The sequence below is a fragment of the Spea bombifrons genome, chromosome 13, assembly GCF_027358695.1.
Source record: "Spea bombifrons isolate aSpeBom1 chromosome 13, aSpeBom1.2.pri, whole genome shotgun sequence".
Taxonomy (NCBI): Eukaryota; Metazoa; Chordata; class Amphibia; order Anura; family Pelobatidae; genus Spea; species Spea bombifrons.
The window spans coordinates 21633789-21650775 of record NC_071099.1 but is presented as its reverse complement, the minus strand read 5'-3'; the positions used below and the strand labels follow the sequence as shown (position 1 = coordinate 21650775).

The 16987-nt window shown below is 44.9% G+C and overlaps 1 protein-coding gene across 2 annotated transcripts in view; it reads left to right on the top strand.

Annotated features, from left to right (window-relative positions):
- The window catches only part of SHISA6 (shisa family member 6), a 72752-nt gene extending 56955 nt beyond the window's left edge, over positions 1–15797 (top strand). Inside the window, exons 6-8 of one of the 2 annotated variants that reach the window (XM_053453744.1) lie at positions 10519–10581; positions 12009–12134; positions 14931–15797. In XM_053453744.1, the coding sequence (XP_053309719.1) occupies positions 10519–10581; positions 12009–12134; positions 14931–15505 (764 nt within the window). In that variant the 3' untranslated portion in view covers positions 15506–15797. Of the gene's footprint in view, positions 1–10518; positions 10582–12008; positions 12162–14930 lie in introns of both variants that reach the window. The other variant, XM_053453743.1, reaches the window with a different exon arrangement.
- Positions 15798–16987: the final 1190 nt, after the last annotated feature.

Sequence of the window (16987 nt, the reverse complement as noted above, 5' to 3'; positions counted from 1 at the left end):
AAAAGGGCCTAATAGCAGAGAGCTTTGCCGGCTGCATCCTGCGTGCGAGCAGAACATGTTCAGCTGCAACAAAGCGTGCCTGGCTTAACTAAACAGACAGTCCTGTGAATTATTACACCGTAAACTCATCCGGCAGCAGAAGCCTTCCAGCCGCACGGCGCAGGCATTTATTCATTTGCTCCTTTGATTGGTTGTCGTTATAGTTTTGTTATTCACAGAACAGATTTTTTTCGTTTGCTTATGGAACCGGTTAGAGGAGGATCTATAGGTTCTGTAATTATAGTCACCGTGGCGTACGGTCTACAGAACCTATAGGAGGTTTTTACATTTGTAGATCTCACGGCTGAATGGTCCGTAATTTGCAGGGAACTCGCAGAAACCAACGGCAAAGTCTTTTCAGTTAACCCTTAAAAGTCATTAGTCCTCCTGGGGCTCCGGACCCCTTAATGCCCCGTTCCACCTCTCAATGTGCCCTTTCAATCGGTATTAAATCTCGGTGCCGTCTGAATGCTGATCAGTTGAATGTATGCAGCGATTGTCTGCTGTGATCCTTCAGGGTCCGTGGCATCTGAAGCCTTCGCGCTGTCGATGAAAAATTGATCAAAGCCGGATCCGTGTAAAATCCCGAAAATTCAGCTATCTTTAGACGCTGTCGGTGGCGTGTTGATGATGAATTACCCGCAACACTTCTTTGCTGAACTTTAGGAATTTTTTAAAACCCTTTGCAAGAAAGAACGTTCGTCCTTGAATTTTAACAACGGGCCCTGAGAGCGAGACACTCCGAGCCTTGTACTGAATACGAGATACGTTAAACCGGGAGCATTTTGTACCGTTCCACAGTAAAACGGAGACATTTATTTTCTGGGGTGAAAAGATTCATTTCACGCCGTAAAAGGACAGGAGATTTCCTATTTAACATCATTTTAAATATATATTTTTTGGCTTTCAAGAAAAACCGATGCCAGTTTGATTTCATGTACGTATTATTTTTTATTCCACCTGTTGGGGGAAGCCATTTTCCGGTACACTCCTCACTTCCTGGTGCCAGTTTGCTCGTGGGAGCCCTTTTTTATTATTTGGTAGACTTGGCCCTTTTCCCATTGTCTATATAGCTGATACCTCTTTGATATTCTTTCCTCGATTTGTTTTTTTAATTATTAAAAAAAAAATATATATATATAGTTAATAAGTTAATAATCCTATTGGCTCTGGTCGCCATCGATCGATGAAGTCCTGGCTTTGAAAGCATAAAATAGTATCTACATTTTAGTATACTTCATAAACTTTGCTACTTTGTTAATACATTTTTTAATAAACTCGCCCAATGTGTTTATCGGAGCAGCCATTTGAACTTCCTGTTAAACTGCTTTAACTTCCTGTTAAAGCTTTGTCACAAGTCTCTCCTTTGGCGGAAGCTGATTGGTCCAGGGCAGTAATTGGTTATGTAGGTGCGAAGATTGGGAAACCGGTACCGGTACGGAACGTTAGTGAATTACTGGGATCTCAGCTTCTCTTTCCAACCTGAAATATTCTCTGTGTCTTCTCACCCCGCTGACATGAGAAGGGGCTTCAACGGCCCACCTTACGAGATTTCGTGGAATACCTTCGTCCCCCCGCGTAACGTTCCGCGACCCGGCACCCCGGCAGCTTTCTGTCCCCGGCCCGTTCCCTGAAAATGATTCCTGGCTTGTAGAATGGTCCCGGCGTCTGCTAATGTGTTACGGGAAGCCTCCCAAACTTTATGAATCATTCGGTCTTTAGCAGTTATGTTAATGTTCTCTAAATTTAGACGGGAACAAAATGTTAGAAGGTTAGCCGCGCGCTGTGCGCCGGCCCGACCTCTGCCAGGATTTCTAACGAGCCCGAGCCAGCGTCCAATCACTCATTTCAAGTGCTATAGAGATTAATAAGCCGCTGACAGAGACGGCCGCGCGGTCGTTTAAATATCCATATTATAAGAGTGACTGCGGGGGCCGACATCTTTCACAGCTTCGCCCGTAGATCTGGAGTCCTTAAGGCTATATGTCCGCGGTCTTATCTCTGTACTGCCCCGCTGAATATGTTGGTGCTTTGGTATTAAAAATCTGCCCTCCGGGGTAGATGGATTTTCGGTTTAACCTGTTAAGTTCCAGGTGCTTGTGCAATGCATTGTAGATGAGACCATAGGGGCAGTCGAGAATTGGGCTGTAGGCTTTCCTTGGGGGTCTTTAAAAATTGCACGGCGATAACAATATGAGCAGCAAGGCTTTCGGCAGACAACAGGTTAAACGTGGTGTGAGTATTGCTGAGCGGGGCGCGGAGGTAACTCATCAACGGGGCGCCGTGAATTATTTTCCTTCGGAATGTTAGATCGAACGTCAATGCAAATTCAGTAATAACAGCCATTTAACTCCTTAAGGACAATTGGCGGTCCCTAAACCCATTGAAAACAATGCATTTTGAGCCCGTACATGTACAGGCTTTGTCATTACGGGGTTAAACATTTCCTAAACGGGTCCGCGCGGGCACTCGGATTCCGAACCCTCGCTAAGCGAGTGCCTGAGGAGATTCTACTCCTTCTCCTTGGCGCAGGGGGTGTTTAGCGCTCGCTAATGCTGGTGGAGGCACCAAGGTTCATGTTGTACGCAGCCTTTTCCGTTCATAATATAGTTTAAGGGATCTCGGTGTCGGGGAAACTCTTCGTTTTTGGGGTCAGAGGGAGTTATAAACTCCGGGGATCCAGTTATTTAACTCAGTACTTGGTGGGTCCTCGTCTGCGGTCCACGCAAGGACCATTCCTCTATACATCAAACCGCCCCAGCTTCCCACGACGAATCCCCGAGTCTAAAAGGTTGACGTTCTATAAAGATAAGAAAGTAAAAAAACGTGGAATTTAATCAGCCAACAAAAATACCGAGTGACGTCGGGGTGTCCCGAGCAGCTCCGGGCACGGCGAGAAACCCACTCGTAAACCGATAGCGTCGGAGTCGCGTGGAATCTGCCGGCCGGGTAATAAGTGCGGGTATTTGAGATCGATGGGGAAGCTGGGGCAGCTTTTAGTTGCGAAGCGAGGGTTATTTGCTGGCCAGGTCACAGGACTCTCTGATTTGCGGTTATGGACCCAGGACCCTCGCAGACGCGACTTCATCGCCGTGACGCCCTCGGTAACCGAACCGCGTTGCCCTCGGTAACCGAACCGCGTTTCCAGCCTCTGTTACGATGTAACGACCCCTGCCGCGTCCGGGAGTTTCGGATGTCCTCGCTGTGAGGATCTCGAACGTTTTTTTTTTTTTTCGGTGATGATGGAGGGGGGGTCCCGCTGGGTCTATGAAGACGTTGAGCTGAGAAGCATCGTATTTAACCCTTTGCATGCCAGCCACGTCTCTTGCTCTCTAGGAGTTAAACTCAAACCGTGACCGCTGCCAGAACCCCGAAGCCGGTTTCTCAGAATCCGCTTAGAGTGGCCCTGACCCTTCCTCGTTAATTTACATTTTCTTGTGAATATCGATTTATTACGAGCCAGAAAAAAATAACGGGATTATATACCTTTCATGTTTTTGGGGTGAGACCTTGACGCAGCCTAATGAATTGTCTGCTTAATGATCGATCGATTGTGATAAACGTGAATAAAAATCAATAACAACCAGGATCGTCTGGTGGGATTTAACTCTTTAGGTTCAGATACTAAATACACAGAACCCACCCTGCCCCCTCTAGTCTTCTGTTTCTCCTGCTGTAAAGACTCGAACTTTAATCAGTGGTTGGTCTCGTCTTAGATTCAGGAGCCGTATGTCTATCCCATGCGTGTTTAATCCCCTCACTGTATTACCCTCTACCGCCTCTGCTGGAAGGCTGTTCCATGTATCTACCTCCCTCTCAGTAAAGTAAAACTTCCTTACATTCCTTTAAACACGTCTTGGGCGCAGGAACCATGTTGCTAGTTGTTTGCTCTTCATGCACAAATGCGACTTTATTTTTTTTACCACTTGAATGATTTTCTTTTTTGCTCCTTTTTGTCGCGTTTGTCGGCTCCCAGCTGCTGCGGGGAGAGGCGGCTTTTTCTTCTGTTTTTGGCTGCTTTTAAGGCTCTAATCTCACAAAGAGCAGAAATAAAAGCAATGGGATGGTTTTTCTAGCGACTTTCAGCCCCGTCTGATTTCCCTGGTGTTGCGAGCGGGGGTCCGAATCCGTTTCTGTATCGCCGAGTGAGTCTCGTCACAGCTGAGCGGACGGCGTTTTCATCTCTAAAACAAACAGCTTTCTGTTGCGTGATTAATATTTGCTCTCCCAATGGTCTCCGGAGCCCAGCTTCTGTTCCTGGAAACCTGGCGCCCTCGTAGAAGTTCCCGAAATACCGTAGAACCCTGCGATACCCTCATAACCCCCAAACAGTCCGAGACCCCCCAAAAAAGAGAGAAGTCAGGGGGAGAAAAGAGGGATTGGGGGCCCTAAGATGGACTGACCATACTAAACAGGGACACTTGGGAGGGATCAATGCCGTTGTATAGCAGGAAAATTGCGAATGAATGAGTAATTTGTGGTATCGATCATTAATTCAGAGTATCAGTAAGTATATGGGGGGTCTCCGCCTTCTCCTGGGCACATGTAGTCTGCCCAAAGATGATGGAGCCCGGGTCGCGTGGTCCAGCCGTGTCAATGAAGGGGTTAACTGCAAATTATTTATTTATTTAATGGAAAAAGGCTTTTTCTTTGCTTTTCATTATTCCCAGCGGTTTTCTGGTATATTCGGGGGCGAGCTCCGCCCTCCGCGCTCCACAACGTACTTTTCCGAAGACGAGCTCTCCGGGGGGGCCGCCAACGACTCAATAGAGAAACGAGGGAGTTTAGCTTTCCGAGCGCAATTAAACCGAGCGGCTGGGACAAATAAATATCCTTATTAGATTTTCTGCTTTTGTGACGGGAAAAAAAGAAAATAATAATAATAACGTGAAGCAAAATAGGTTTTTGAAGCCTGAGCGCGGCCCCCCATCCCCCCCCCGTACCTGCGGAGAGCGAGCCACCGGTTCCCGGAACCCAGGAGAAGAATGATTGCTCCTTTTGGCTTTTGTGAAGTCTTATGTAACCGGTTAATTAGATTCCAGGTAGGGCAGAGGAGATTTGTTTTATTAACCTCTCCACTGCCAGAGCGGGGGCTGCCTTGTATATAACCAGCCATATTATACAAGGCCAGCTTAACCCTTCCTGACGACTCTCAGCTTAGTGAATCCAGCCCTTTTGTCGCCGGTACCCCGGTGTCACCCTGCTGCTCACGCTTAGCGATCCCGGTAGCCGCGTTGATTTCTGAGTGGTGGCGTAGCTGAAGTATTCGGTGGCGGCTGTGATCCTGCATATCTTTATCTATACTGTATGAATAAAAAATGAGAGCCCAAACAAAAATAATGAAAAACAAAAGAATCTAAGAATAAAAGTACAGAAAACTGAATATATTAAGGTGCATCAACATTCCGACATAAAGTTCACTGGAACTCAGGCTGAGTGGCGCAAGCAGTGGTGGCCTCAGGGCTTAGTTACTTAAAAAATGAAGAATAATAATAATTATATTTTTAATTATTTTTTATATATTTTTTTTTAAGAAAAATGTATCGATCTGCTTGGTTCCTTTTTGCGACACAAAATACATTTTACCTCCCCTTTTAAAATTAGTCTTTTAATAAAAGTTCATTTGGTTCCCAGCGTGAACGCCATTCAAGATTGTTCTATGTCCGCCGTCGGTATGAACGCGAGCGGCGGGGAGCCGAGGGATCCAGGGGCTGCCAGATTCCTTCATACATAAGAATGACTTGCTAATGATAGTACGCGGGGATCCGCAGCCGCCAGATACAGCGTGTACGGAAAGGACGCGTAACTGGGGCTGACAGTTCGTGAAGATAAAGCGGCGAGCGGCGTCCGCGGAATACGAAAGTAGCCGAGAGAGCGCATGAGATCCCAGAAACACGTCGAGCGGGGTGATCAAAGTTCCGGCGAGGGGGAGATACATCTTTATATACGGTGTATCTTATTGTATCTTATTGTATCTTGTTGGATCTTATTGTATCTTTATGTTATACGGAGTTAAATCATTGCAGGAATCTACAGTTTTCTGTTCTTTAGATTTAAATTTTTCCAAATAAAGGGTAATTTCTTTTTGTCCCACAATTGGTGCAGGAAGCTTACTGTGTTCAGATGACACGTGTGTGTCACGATCATGTGTGTGTGTGTGTGTCACCATCATGTGTGTGTCACGATCATGTGTGTGTCACGATCATGTGTGTGTCACGATCATGTGTGTATCCATAGAAGAGGTTTGGGGTAAAGACTGGGAAGTAGGACGATGTGTTATCTTTTTATTCCGTTCTTGTAAAGTGGTTCTGTGCTGCTCTATACATTACGGAATAATGGCGGGGGCCGGGGGGCCGGCAGATAAGAGCGGTGTAAATAAAATGACGTAATTGGATTGTTATTGAGGAAACGGGGCTTCTTCGGGATGGAATCTGCGCTTTGGTCATCCAACCCTATTAAGTAATGGAAGTGCGCGGGTTAAACTACATTATAGATACATCACGGTCTGGACATTAGCTACTAAAGGATAATGGTGTTTTTTTGAGTGGACATGTCCAACTCTTGGCCCGTGGGCCTAAATATAGCTCACAAGCTCTTATCCATGCGTAACGGTTTAGATAATAAGTTGACTCACCGGGCTCTTCGAAGAGAACGCGTTATCCGTTATTACTTTAAAAGTAGCTCCGTATAATAATGAGGATCTGTCTTATTAAACGCAAGGAGAAAACGCTCGACTTCTGGGCCGACCAGAACATTTAAACCCGCGCTTAGAGGACATGAATGAAGTAGCGTCCAGTTTCGGTACCTCTTTACAAATAAAAACAAGAAACACTTCTTTATTTTAAAAAACTTTATTAAATGTCAGATATGGAATTATTTGTCCGCGGTGCGGACTTAAAATAACTTCAGCACCGCGACACTCAACCTTTATTAACATGTTACAAAGTGCCAAATATTATTACCACAACCAATTTGACACACTATATATAAATAACATAACCAATTGTAAACATTTTAATAACCACTTAATAACCAAATTAATAACCACATAAGTAACCTGCTGGTATGGGCGTGTCCACCTGTATCCCTGCTGAAACTGCCGGCGTCCCCCAGCGCGGCAGTCACATGACCATACAATTCACAGGGGCGCATGCCCCTGGAGTGTTCTGCACTTACACCTCTGTGCACCACAAGTAACCGCACCTAGAGGGTTAACTCCTGCACCGTACCAGCGTAAAAACCAGAGTACCCGGCAAATGCCAAAATCAGGGGAGGGACGGGCGGGAAAATTTTCTTTAAAATAATTGCCCCTATAGGCCACGACCCTTCCTTATATACCCCCCAGGGAGGGTAATTACCCCCTCCCTTCTGGCCCTGCACGTGACATCAAACTTAACTCTTTCAGTGCTAAAATTTCCGCTTAGTCATGCCTTAACCCCTTAAACAGGCCTGACCATGGGTACCTCGTCCGCACTAAATTCATGTGGCCCCTCTGTCCAATTTCTTTTCCTCCGGGGCTGTTCTGACTCGGTAACACAGACGACACGTCTCCTCAGCTTGTATGTAACTAATCCGTGAGGAAAAGTATTGTAGTTTTTGGGGTTCATAATTGATGAATCGTCATATAGAAACGTAATTTCCCTCGCAGGGCTTAATCTTGCTGCACTCCGTCGTCTTTGTTTCTGTACAAACGGTTGTATATTGAGGTTCCGCTCGGAAAGCCGGCAGCGCGCCGGTCCCTTGTAATCAATCATCGAGACGCACTCACCCTCCCCGCTCTAACAGCTGCACTTAAAAAGTCAAATTTATATTAGTGGGAGGATTCCGCGCATTAGACCGCAGCGGGAAAAGGCTTTATTAAATGAAATAAGCTTGCACATCCTCATTCTTTCACCGTCCTCCTCCCACTAGACGCAAACATAATAATTTCAGCTCGGAACATCCTGAATTTCTTTATTTGAATATTAAGCAGACTAAAGAAAACATTTTGGGACACGGGAGTGCATCACGGTGCCGGCTAGTGACGCGTGTCTATCTCATCCACTCATTCTTTCTGGGGCAGCATGGAAACCAACGGAATATTTCGTCAAACCCTTTCTCCGGAAACACAAATCTACAAGAATCCCCCACCCTTCTTTAACCATTTCTTCTTGGGATCTAAATTTTCTTGTGAATTTTAGACTTTTTTTTGCTTGTTTTCCTCCCAGTCCAACCCTCGTGAACGCGGCCTACAGCGGGTTTATCGTTCCAGTAAAGCGGCCTCCACGCGGAGAGCGGCTTTAATCACGGTGACAGAATAAGCCCTTGAGACGCCCAGACGGAAAGGGGACGTTTATTAAACGGCGTATCAAGCGTCGCCGTCATACCCGACGGGAATGAAAATCTGCTTCGTGCTGACTGTCTCTCCTTCCGACGGCCGTCACCAGCTCTTTGCCCAAAACGCCAGTCTTTTAGGGCGCAAATTAATATAGATGGAACCCAATGTATCTCTGATCTTTCTTTAATTAAAGGACGATTTATTAATTCAGAGGTCGCATTAAACGTCCTCTTCAGCTGAATGAATCTCTTGCGATATTGTGGTCTGGCTGAGGCCGTTTCAGATAAATTCCGTCTCTTTTTAATTGAGTTTTAGGAACTTTTAGTTCTTTTTGTCTTAATGATGAAGTTACTGTATAATGAAAGCGATATTCTATACAATATTTCACTGTTTGAATATTAACATCAAATTTCTTACAATTATTTTTCTTATTCTGGCCTCAATCTGCATTTATTTAATTTTTTGAGCATTTGTACCTAAAACCCGCCTAATGGCTCCGTGTTCTGTGTACATGTGTCACACGCGGTCTTCTGTTAGATGAACATATATATAAAAAGGTTATCCGTCCGTCTCCTGCCCGCTGATCGGGGGGGGGTCCAGGAGCAGCCGCTAACGAGGCCGCCCGTTGCCGCTCTCTCGCCGTCTCCTGGTTAAGGAAAGGTCGTATTTGCATTACCCGCTCCCGCCGCCCCGCGCATGATTCATTACCAAAGGACATAAAACGCCTAATAATCTTTTGTCAAGTGCAGTGACAGATAAGGTGAGCTGTTCCCTGTCTCTTGGCATCACCGGTGATTAGATTACTTATCATAAAGCCTAATAAAAAGTGCTCCTTTCTGCTTTTCTCCCCTGTTCTTGGCGAGCGCTCCGTCGCTGCAAATTACTTCCAATAAAATTATAGTTCTGCAGCTTGTAATTCTGTCAAACGAGGGCAATTAGCATCAGGGCGCTGGATCAACATCCCTTCGTTGAGAGATTCCCAGACGTCGCCCCCATGCGGTTTTAACGCTATGGGTTCCACGAGTGATGTTTTAAAGCACAATCCTCCGCCGTTCCACCGCATACAAGGTAGAGGACAAATTTGGTGAAAGATAATAGATTGCGAGCTTTCTGGTCTATCCAGGTTACCTAAAGTCATACTTGGGTTGAAGCCAACGCACAATATCCTAGCAATTAGTGGAGGCGAGGATTGCGTTAAGGCCTTGTGTGAAAGTAGGACATGAGTAGGATACGAGGCGCTCTTATACGTTACATGGAGTCCCATGTAAGGGAACAGCAATGGCTACCGAGAATGTTGGGGTTTTTTAGCGAGTGCTCGTGGTTTGAGCGCACACTGCCACGGACGCACCTTGCGTTTCAGTGCCATCAGTGGTTCCAACCCTCATCATCTTCCTACGTATGTCTAGTTTTTCAATGGCGGAGAAGTCATGGTCCATCATGGAGCCAAGTTTACCATGGAAGGGGCAAGTCTCCTGTTCCCGTCCTCCATCGATGTACTCGTATAGGACCCACTGCTCCTCGCGAACTAAATGGCTGCTTGGCTGACAAACTATTGTCAACCCAAAAATGCCTTTTTGTTATGGTAGCGTTGGGGATATTTTTAGGAGAGGAGTGACGCCGATTTACCACGGAAAGTGGACCCGGGCAGCATTATGTTTCATATATGGGTCACGTAACCGAAATACAATATAATGCTGTCTGCTTCGTGCTCCATGGAGTTTGGCATCTAGATGTAGATATGAAGCCTTAAATGATCACCTGGACAGGAGACTTTGCCCTTCCGAGGTGTATGCGTTGACATGGCGATGTCACAACCGGGTGATAGGCGGCCATGATGTGAAGTTGAGCAGCAGTAATGTTCAGTTTGTTAGTCGGGGGTGGGGGGGGCATTTCCACGGGTTTCCGCTCAATGTCTGTGTTATAATACTGGGTATTTGTAGAAAGTGGCCCACAATGGTTCCACATCCTCTTGAACGCAGTTCATGCTTACGTCTTCCGACTGGATAATGTTGTGTAGGGAATCAGTAAAGCAAGCAGGGCTTCCTTGTTTTTAGGCTACTAATGTTGATTTAGTAAATGTTATATTATGCATTTGGATTTATTGGCTTGGCTTCTATAAATTATTGAATTTTAATGACATGCAATCATCTGCTTTGTTTCAGGTGACCACCAACAAAATTATAATCACCTTGTTCTCAATAATTCATCTCAGACCCCTACAAATGGTAAGTATCTTCCTCAGAACCCATAACTTCTTTAAGATGTTTTTGTGCACGTTATTAAGTTTATTTAACACAATAAAATGGTAACGGCGCAATCCGTCATCTTGTTAAAGGATTTAATAAATTACTATTATTATTATTAGACAGGATTTTGAAATGTGTTGGGGGAAGACATTTTCCTTTGCGCTCTCTCATAAGAGCATTTCCTGTTTGGCGTCTGTACAGGAAGTAATGAGTGTAAAGGAAAATTCCTTCCCCCAGGTCATTTAGAAAGAAAAATATGTTATTTTAAATACACGTCGCTCTCCCTGAGTAAAAATCTCACTGTGAAGGTTCAACACGGAGTCAGGCATCAATGCACAAGCATTAAACTGTAATATTTTTACTTTAAAGACGTTTAACTGTCCTTTTAAAGTTAAAATATTACATTTTCTTTTAGTGTCTCTTTAATAGATGTTAGATTGGATAAACCCCTATTCCCCGGAATGAATGTTTTATTTAAAGTATCCAATTAAATGGAGAGTTCGACATCAAACAAGGAAGGGCAGAGAAAGCGAAGAGATTGAATCTAAGCGGCCCCTCTCGGTACTAATACTAACCTCCGACACCCGCCCCCCCCCGCCTCGGATCAGAATATATACCAGATCCGCAAAAAGGACAATGAAGAAGAATGTAGCGGGAAGTAAAGTATCTGAAATCACCAAACCTGCTTTGAATATAAAATTCTAATTTGATCCACTTAACAATAATGCGTTAAGGGACGTTTGGGGTTTCCGGAAGATCTTACTGTGAGCAAATTACCCCCCCCCACTAGGCATTTTAGAAACATTTGCTGGAAGTGATAATCCGATGATTATTATAATGATACATTTTGATAATGATAAATCTTTACCTATACATTACGCCTGGGGGGGGGGCATGGTTTGAATTTACAAAGAACCATCCTCGGCGTTTCCTTGCTCCATACGGTAAATACGGTACGGCAATTTCTACAAAAACAATTCAATAACGCGGAGTTTGAGGCAGTTTTTAAAGCTGCCCGGAGTGACTGACGCTGACCCCGGCTTTAAAGAAACGCGGGTCGGCTGCCAGGCGCGCGGCTCACGCTGCGCAGCGGGATCTCCTTCCGTATGGAAAGTGATTGTAGGAAATGTTCCGTCGCTCGAGTGAAGGCAGACAGAGCCGCTCCTGATGGCTTCTATTTCATGTATTTTTCTCTAAAGCTAATAAACCCGTTTATCGATTATTTATCCATTTATAAAACATGGTTTTTCTAAATAAAATCTATATTTCACATTGAAAATGACCGTCGCGTCCGTACGCAGCACCAGCCTCAGGCTCTACGCTTGTAACAACGACCGCTCGTACTTATACATGGTATCGATATCGCTCTGACCTAAAACAACCCTCCTTTATTTCTTCCTTTACAGAGAAGCCGCGCATGAACAACATTCTTACTTCCGCTACCGAGCCGTACGACCTGTCTTTCTCCAGATCGTTCCAGAATCTCTCCCACCTCCCGCCGTCCTACGAGTCGGCCGTCAAGACCAATCCAAGTAACTATTCTTCTCTGAAGAGATTAAGTAGGTGATGTTCATTTCATTCTCATTTGCTTGGCAGGCTGATCTGGTAAAAATGTTTCAACGTCCCCATCTTGTTACATATTTTTTATTTGTGATGTCTGAAATGGGGAGAAGTAAAATGCGTCGGGTTACAGGGTGTATATGATCAGTGATTGCAGTCATCGCTCATAATTGTTAATAATTAAGCACGCAACTTTTTGTCTTCCCATCCATTATAGGTTGTAGACCATGTGTTTTTTGGGGGGAAATGGTAGAATTTTTGCTATGTGGCTACATTTAGAAACTGTTTCTAACAAAAGTGTATCTGATCGTACGCCGGGATGCGGTTCTTTGGCAGCGGAATGGTATCAGAGTCTCGTTGGGACACATTTGTTACTAGCGGGGAAAATAAATCATATTTATGTTGTAGTTGGGTTACTTTGTAGAAAATTCCTTGTGAGACCCCCGGAACAGTTGAAATAATTCAAAATTCACTCTGATCCGCTGAAAGAAAAGAAAAAAACAAAACTACAGGTTCTTATAGCCGAAGGGCTTCAGATTTCCAACGGCTGCATTCGTTGCCAAAGTAGAAATCTTTATTAAATTATATGAAGTTGGAACGTCGACCCCGCCAAGGAGATCATCCTCATAGATATTGAGGGCGTCGGGGTAAATGTCATGGATAATTGAATCATTATCTTCCTAAAAACCCAACGTGGCGATCAGAACGCGTTTACCTAACGAGCCGATGGGTGGCGAAGGCTTTTATACGACGGGATTGATCCTAAACCAGATGTGCGTCTTGGGCTGATTCCATGGTTTTAAAACTCATTATAACCTCGTGCCCCTGGAAAAATTAAATGGTTTTTCCCCCCAAAACTAAAGTTTAAGGATTATAAAGAAAGCCTGTAAAGCAGGGACCCCCGTAAAGCAGGGACCCCCGCTGCTAACCTCATTTTCTTTGGCTCCAGCTGATGTCTTTTTTTTTGTTGTCGTTGTTGTTTTAATAAAAATGAATTCACCGAACTGGAAGATATAATCGGATTAAGTAAACATTAGCTTGACTTTGTCTTTGATTGTGAAACGCGCTGCCGCCGCCGCTCTCCAGCCGCCCCGGCAGTGTGGGAGTGTGTTGGCAGGGGAACGCCGGTGTACGATCTCAGGTGTTGCTGGTACGATATAAATATCTTCTCTTTGCTTCTGCTTTATCTACGGTTTTGTAGATGTTTTTTTTGTTCTTCCTGAGTATTCCAGAACAAACGCGTTTCCCGTCTTGTTTGGTAGCAGACGGTAAAAGTTGGCGTGGATTGAATGAAATGCAGTCAGGCGAGTCGGCGAATTTTGATCTCAAATTCTCCCCCTTTTTACCATTCTCCGCAACCTTATTTTCTTGACGTTGCCTCTGGGGAAGCAGAACTTTATCAAGACCCTGCGGTCAGGGCAAGCATGGCGGATCATGCGCCTTATTGTCCTCTTTCTACCGAAGCACAAAACCCAGACCCCGCGGGAATAACGATCACGGGAGAGAAATGCAGCTCTAGCTCCGTACAATCGGGGCAAAGAACAGATCTATTCCTTTTCACTTTCTGACTGCTGGGCAGACGCATTCATTTTGCAAATTGCTCCTAGTTGTCACAGCAAGCATCTGAAAACCCCTTCCTAATGAGGATCTTTCTTTGCTGGAGTTCACGCTTTCCCTTATTCAGCTGATTAAATGAATGGAAACGAGAGAGAGAAGCCAGAAGTGTGCGTTTCACGAGACTTTTCGCTCTAACCGGTTGAGCGATCCAGCCTGTCCGGGTCGTCCCAATACCGCAGTCCAACCACCAACTGCTGCCCGATGATCATAAGCGCCAACCATTTATGAGTTTTCTATCTCTAAAAAAAGAATGTGCGCGGTAGAGACTAAAAGGCGCCTCTTCTCCCTCGTCTAAGGGTGGTTTTACTGGTGTTTAAAGGGATTTGAACCAGGCAACACTCACAAGACGGTGATATCGTAGCAGCAAATGTTATTTCAAAACCTCAGGGAGGAACCGACAGCCCTTGAGGGGCCGTAAGAAAAAGTATAATGTGTATTGGATCCGGCTTTAGTTTATTATAAGTAAAATGTGCTAGGATACAAGGACAATGAGTGGCCTGATACATTTGAGGAAGGATTTTTGGGAGGTCTGAGACCAACACAGAAACCAGTAATACTGGAGAAACATAGAAAGGGTTAACACCTTATGCAGCGATACATGGGAGTCAACATGATCTTCCAAAAAAAAACACGAAGGAGGGAGGTCCATCGATTTCTATATAATTGCTCAAAAACAGCTAGTAGTCGATGATACTCTTGGTTCAAAGATAACCTGTTGAGGGTTCTAGGAGCATGGAGAAGAACACGTCTCAAAGAGCTGATTAGGGTTGTTGAACTTGTCCCAACATGTTCTTACTGTCGTGATTCAGGAGTGTCACTTGTGTTATAACCACTCATTCATACACCTTGCCATCTTCATTCCCACCCCAAGGAACGTCCTAATGTTTTGTTGTTGTCCTCGTTGAGCTTCTCATTTCACCCACCGTTCATTACAACGAATCCCAGAGCTAACCAAATCCACCGGAACGGTTAACGAACCACTCTTTGTATCACAATCAAGACTTCGACAAGAGGAGAGTGTGTGTCGAGAAAGCATTGTGTTCATAAGTAATGTTGTAGGAAAATATAATGAATTGTTTAACGCTTCTCGATGCTGGGAGCAATAGAATGAAAGAAATTTAATGTCTCTGTTTTTATTTCCCATGTTGCAGCTGACAAAGAAGCTGATGAATATTACATGAGAAGAAGACATCTCCCTGATTTGGCAGCAAGAGGGACGCTTCCCCTCAACGTCATTAAAATGACACAGGATCAGTCTAACTACAGAGAGAGACCGAGGAGGCCCGTGCGTGCCATGTCCCAGGACAGAGTCCTGTCCCCTGAGAAAGGGATGACTGAAGAAGGATACGGATTGCCCTACGACCGGATCCTGTCGGACGAACAGCTGCTGTCAGCCGAACGCCTGCATTCCCAAGATCCGCTGCTGTCCCCGGACAAGGCCATGACCCTCAAAAGGTCCGATTTCCAGGAGAAGTCCATGTCGAGAGCCATCTCCCAGACAGATGTCTTTGTCTCCACTCCTGTCTTGGATCGATATAGGATGACAAAGATGCACTCTCATCCTAGTGCCTCAAATAACTTGTACAATACGCTGGCTGTGAACCAAACAGCTGCCAAACGCCAAGCATTTGCCTCTCGGCGGCACAATACGGTGGAGCAACTGCATTATATTCCAGGACACCACCAACAGTATCGCACAGCCAGCAAAACAGAGGTGACTGTTTGATAGGCCCGTGTGAATTGTAGATAATCCTTATAGACTAAAGCAGTCCCAGGACACCACAACAGTGGCCTTGAGGGCCAAGAAGACCTCTTTCACGTTTCATAGGTCAGACCATATCCATCACCCATTCTCCCGTCTTCGTCGTTAGAGGTATCGGGAGCAGAAGAAAGATCCAACGGAACAGAGACGATAATCCAGCTTGGTTGGATAGCTCAAGGGCTCGCGTTTTTGGGTATACTTTCCAAACGTAAAACAAAAATCCCTTTACGATCAGTCATGAGGTGCCCAGGAAAAAGTACATTCGTCGACAGTAACATTTTTCTGAAGGTGAATTAAAGTTTAATGACGGCCGAAGAGAGACCCCCCCCGCTGTATCCCTGATGTGACCATGGCTTCTACCTTTGGATGTAGCATGTAGTTTAAACCGTTTGTTTTGGGTTTGATTTCCTTTTCAGTGGCCCGAAGCTACCTCTCGTTGGCCGCTGTGTAATATTAGAATGATGCCTCTAGCTGTGCGTTGTCCCCGATAGAGGTGGTGTAATAGAGGCAAATTAATTTTGTTTTATTTCTAAAATCTGGGAGAAAAGAGAAAAAAAAAATATATATATATAGTGCCTAACATTTTCAGATCTCTTCACCCTTTCTGTACCGAGGGTTGACTGATGTACGGGAGAGCACCGGCCATGAAAGGTTCAACGTAGGGATTAGTTGGATCCGTGTCTCGATAAAGCACAATACCGCTAATACAGCTCATTGTACTTCACCCTATTTTTAATGGTTCTACCAACGTGTAAATAGATTCATTTCTTTTTGCCATCAATCTTAAAGCCAATAAACTGTGAATCAAAGAGATCATCTCTCGCCCATCCCATTAAGACACTTCCAAATCCATCTTGTACGCAAATCGAGTATTGTATAACAGGTATAATGCCATCTGTATCCTAACTGGGCTTTTCTACTCAACTAGTAATGCGTTCTGATGTATACGGGGTATCTATATATATTTATTTATTGTCGCCATCGTTATGCAGGTGAAACGGCGGCTGCAGATATGTTTTCCGGGCAGTTCCGATACTTTGCCGGCCTTCTGTCCATCTTTGCGATGTGCGTATTTTGGACAAGATGTTTTGATACATTGAATTCCGGGGTGGACGGGACACTTAGCTTCATGTTCTGAAGATCTGTTGTTGGCCGTGGTGGGCTCCATACTTGATCGATTATGGAGCATCCAATGCACCTTCGGGTGTCTAGGAGGAATGGCGCAAGTAGATCTTTAACTTGGATATCTTGCCCTTTCTCTATGGGTTTGGTAACCAGAGAAACCAATATATGGCATTTTACCCGACCCCCCCCATTATGCCACCACCGGTGATAAATGATAATCGAAGAGGCCGCATTGTCACAATGTAACCATCTCATTGGACGGATCATATCCTGGTTCTCCTCAGACCATTTCCTACACGGCCCATCCACGTACTTTCCGGT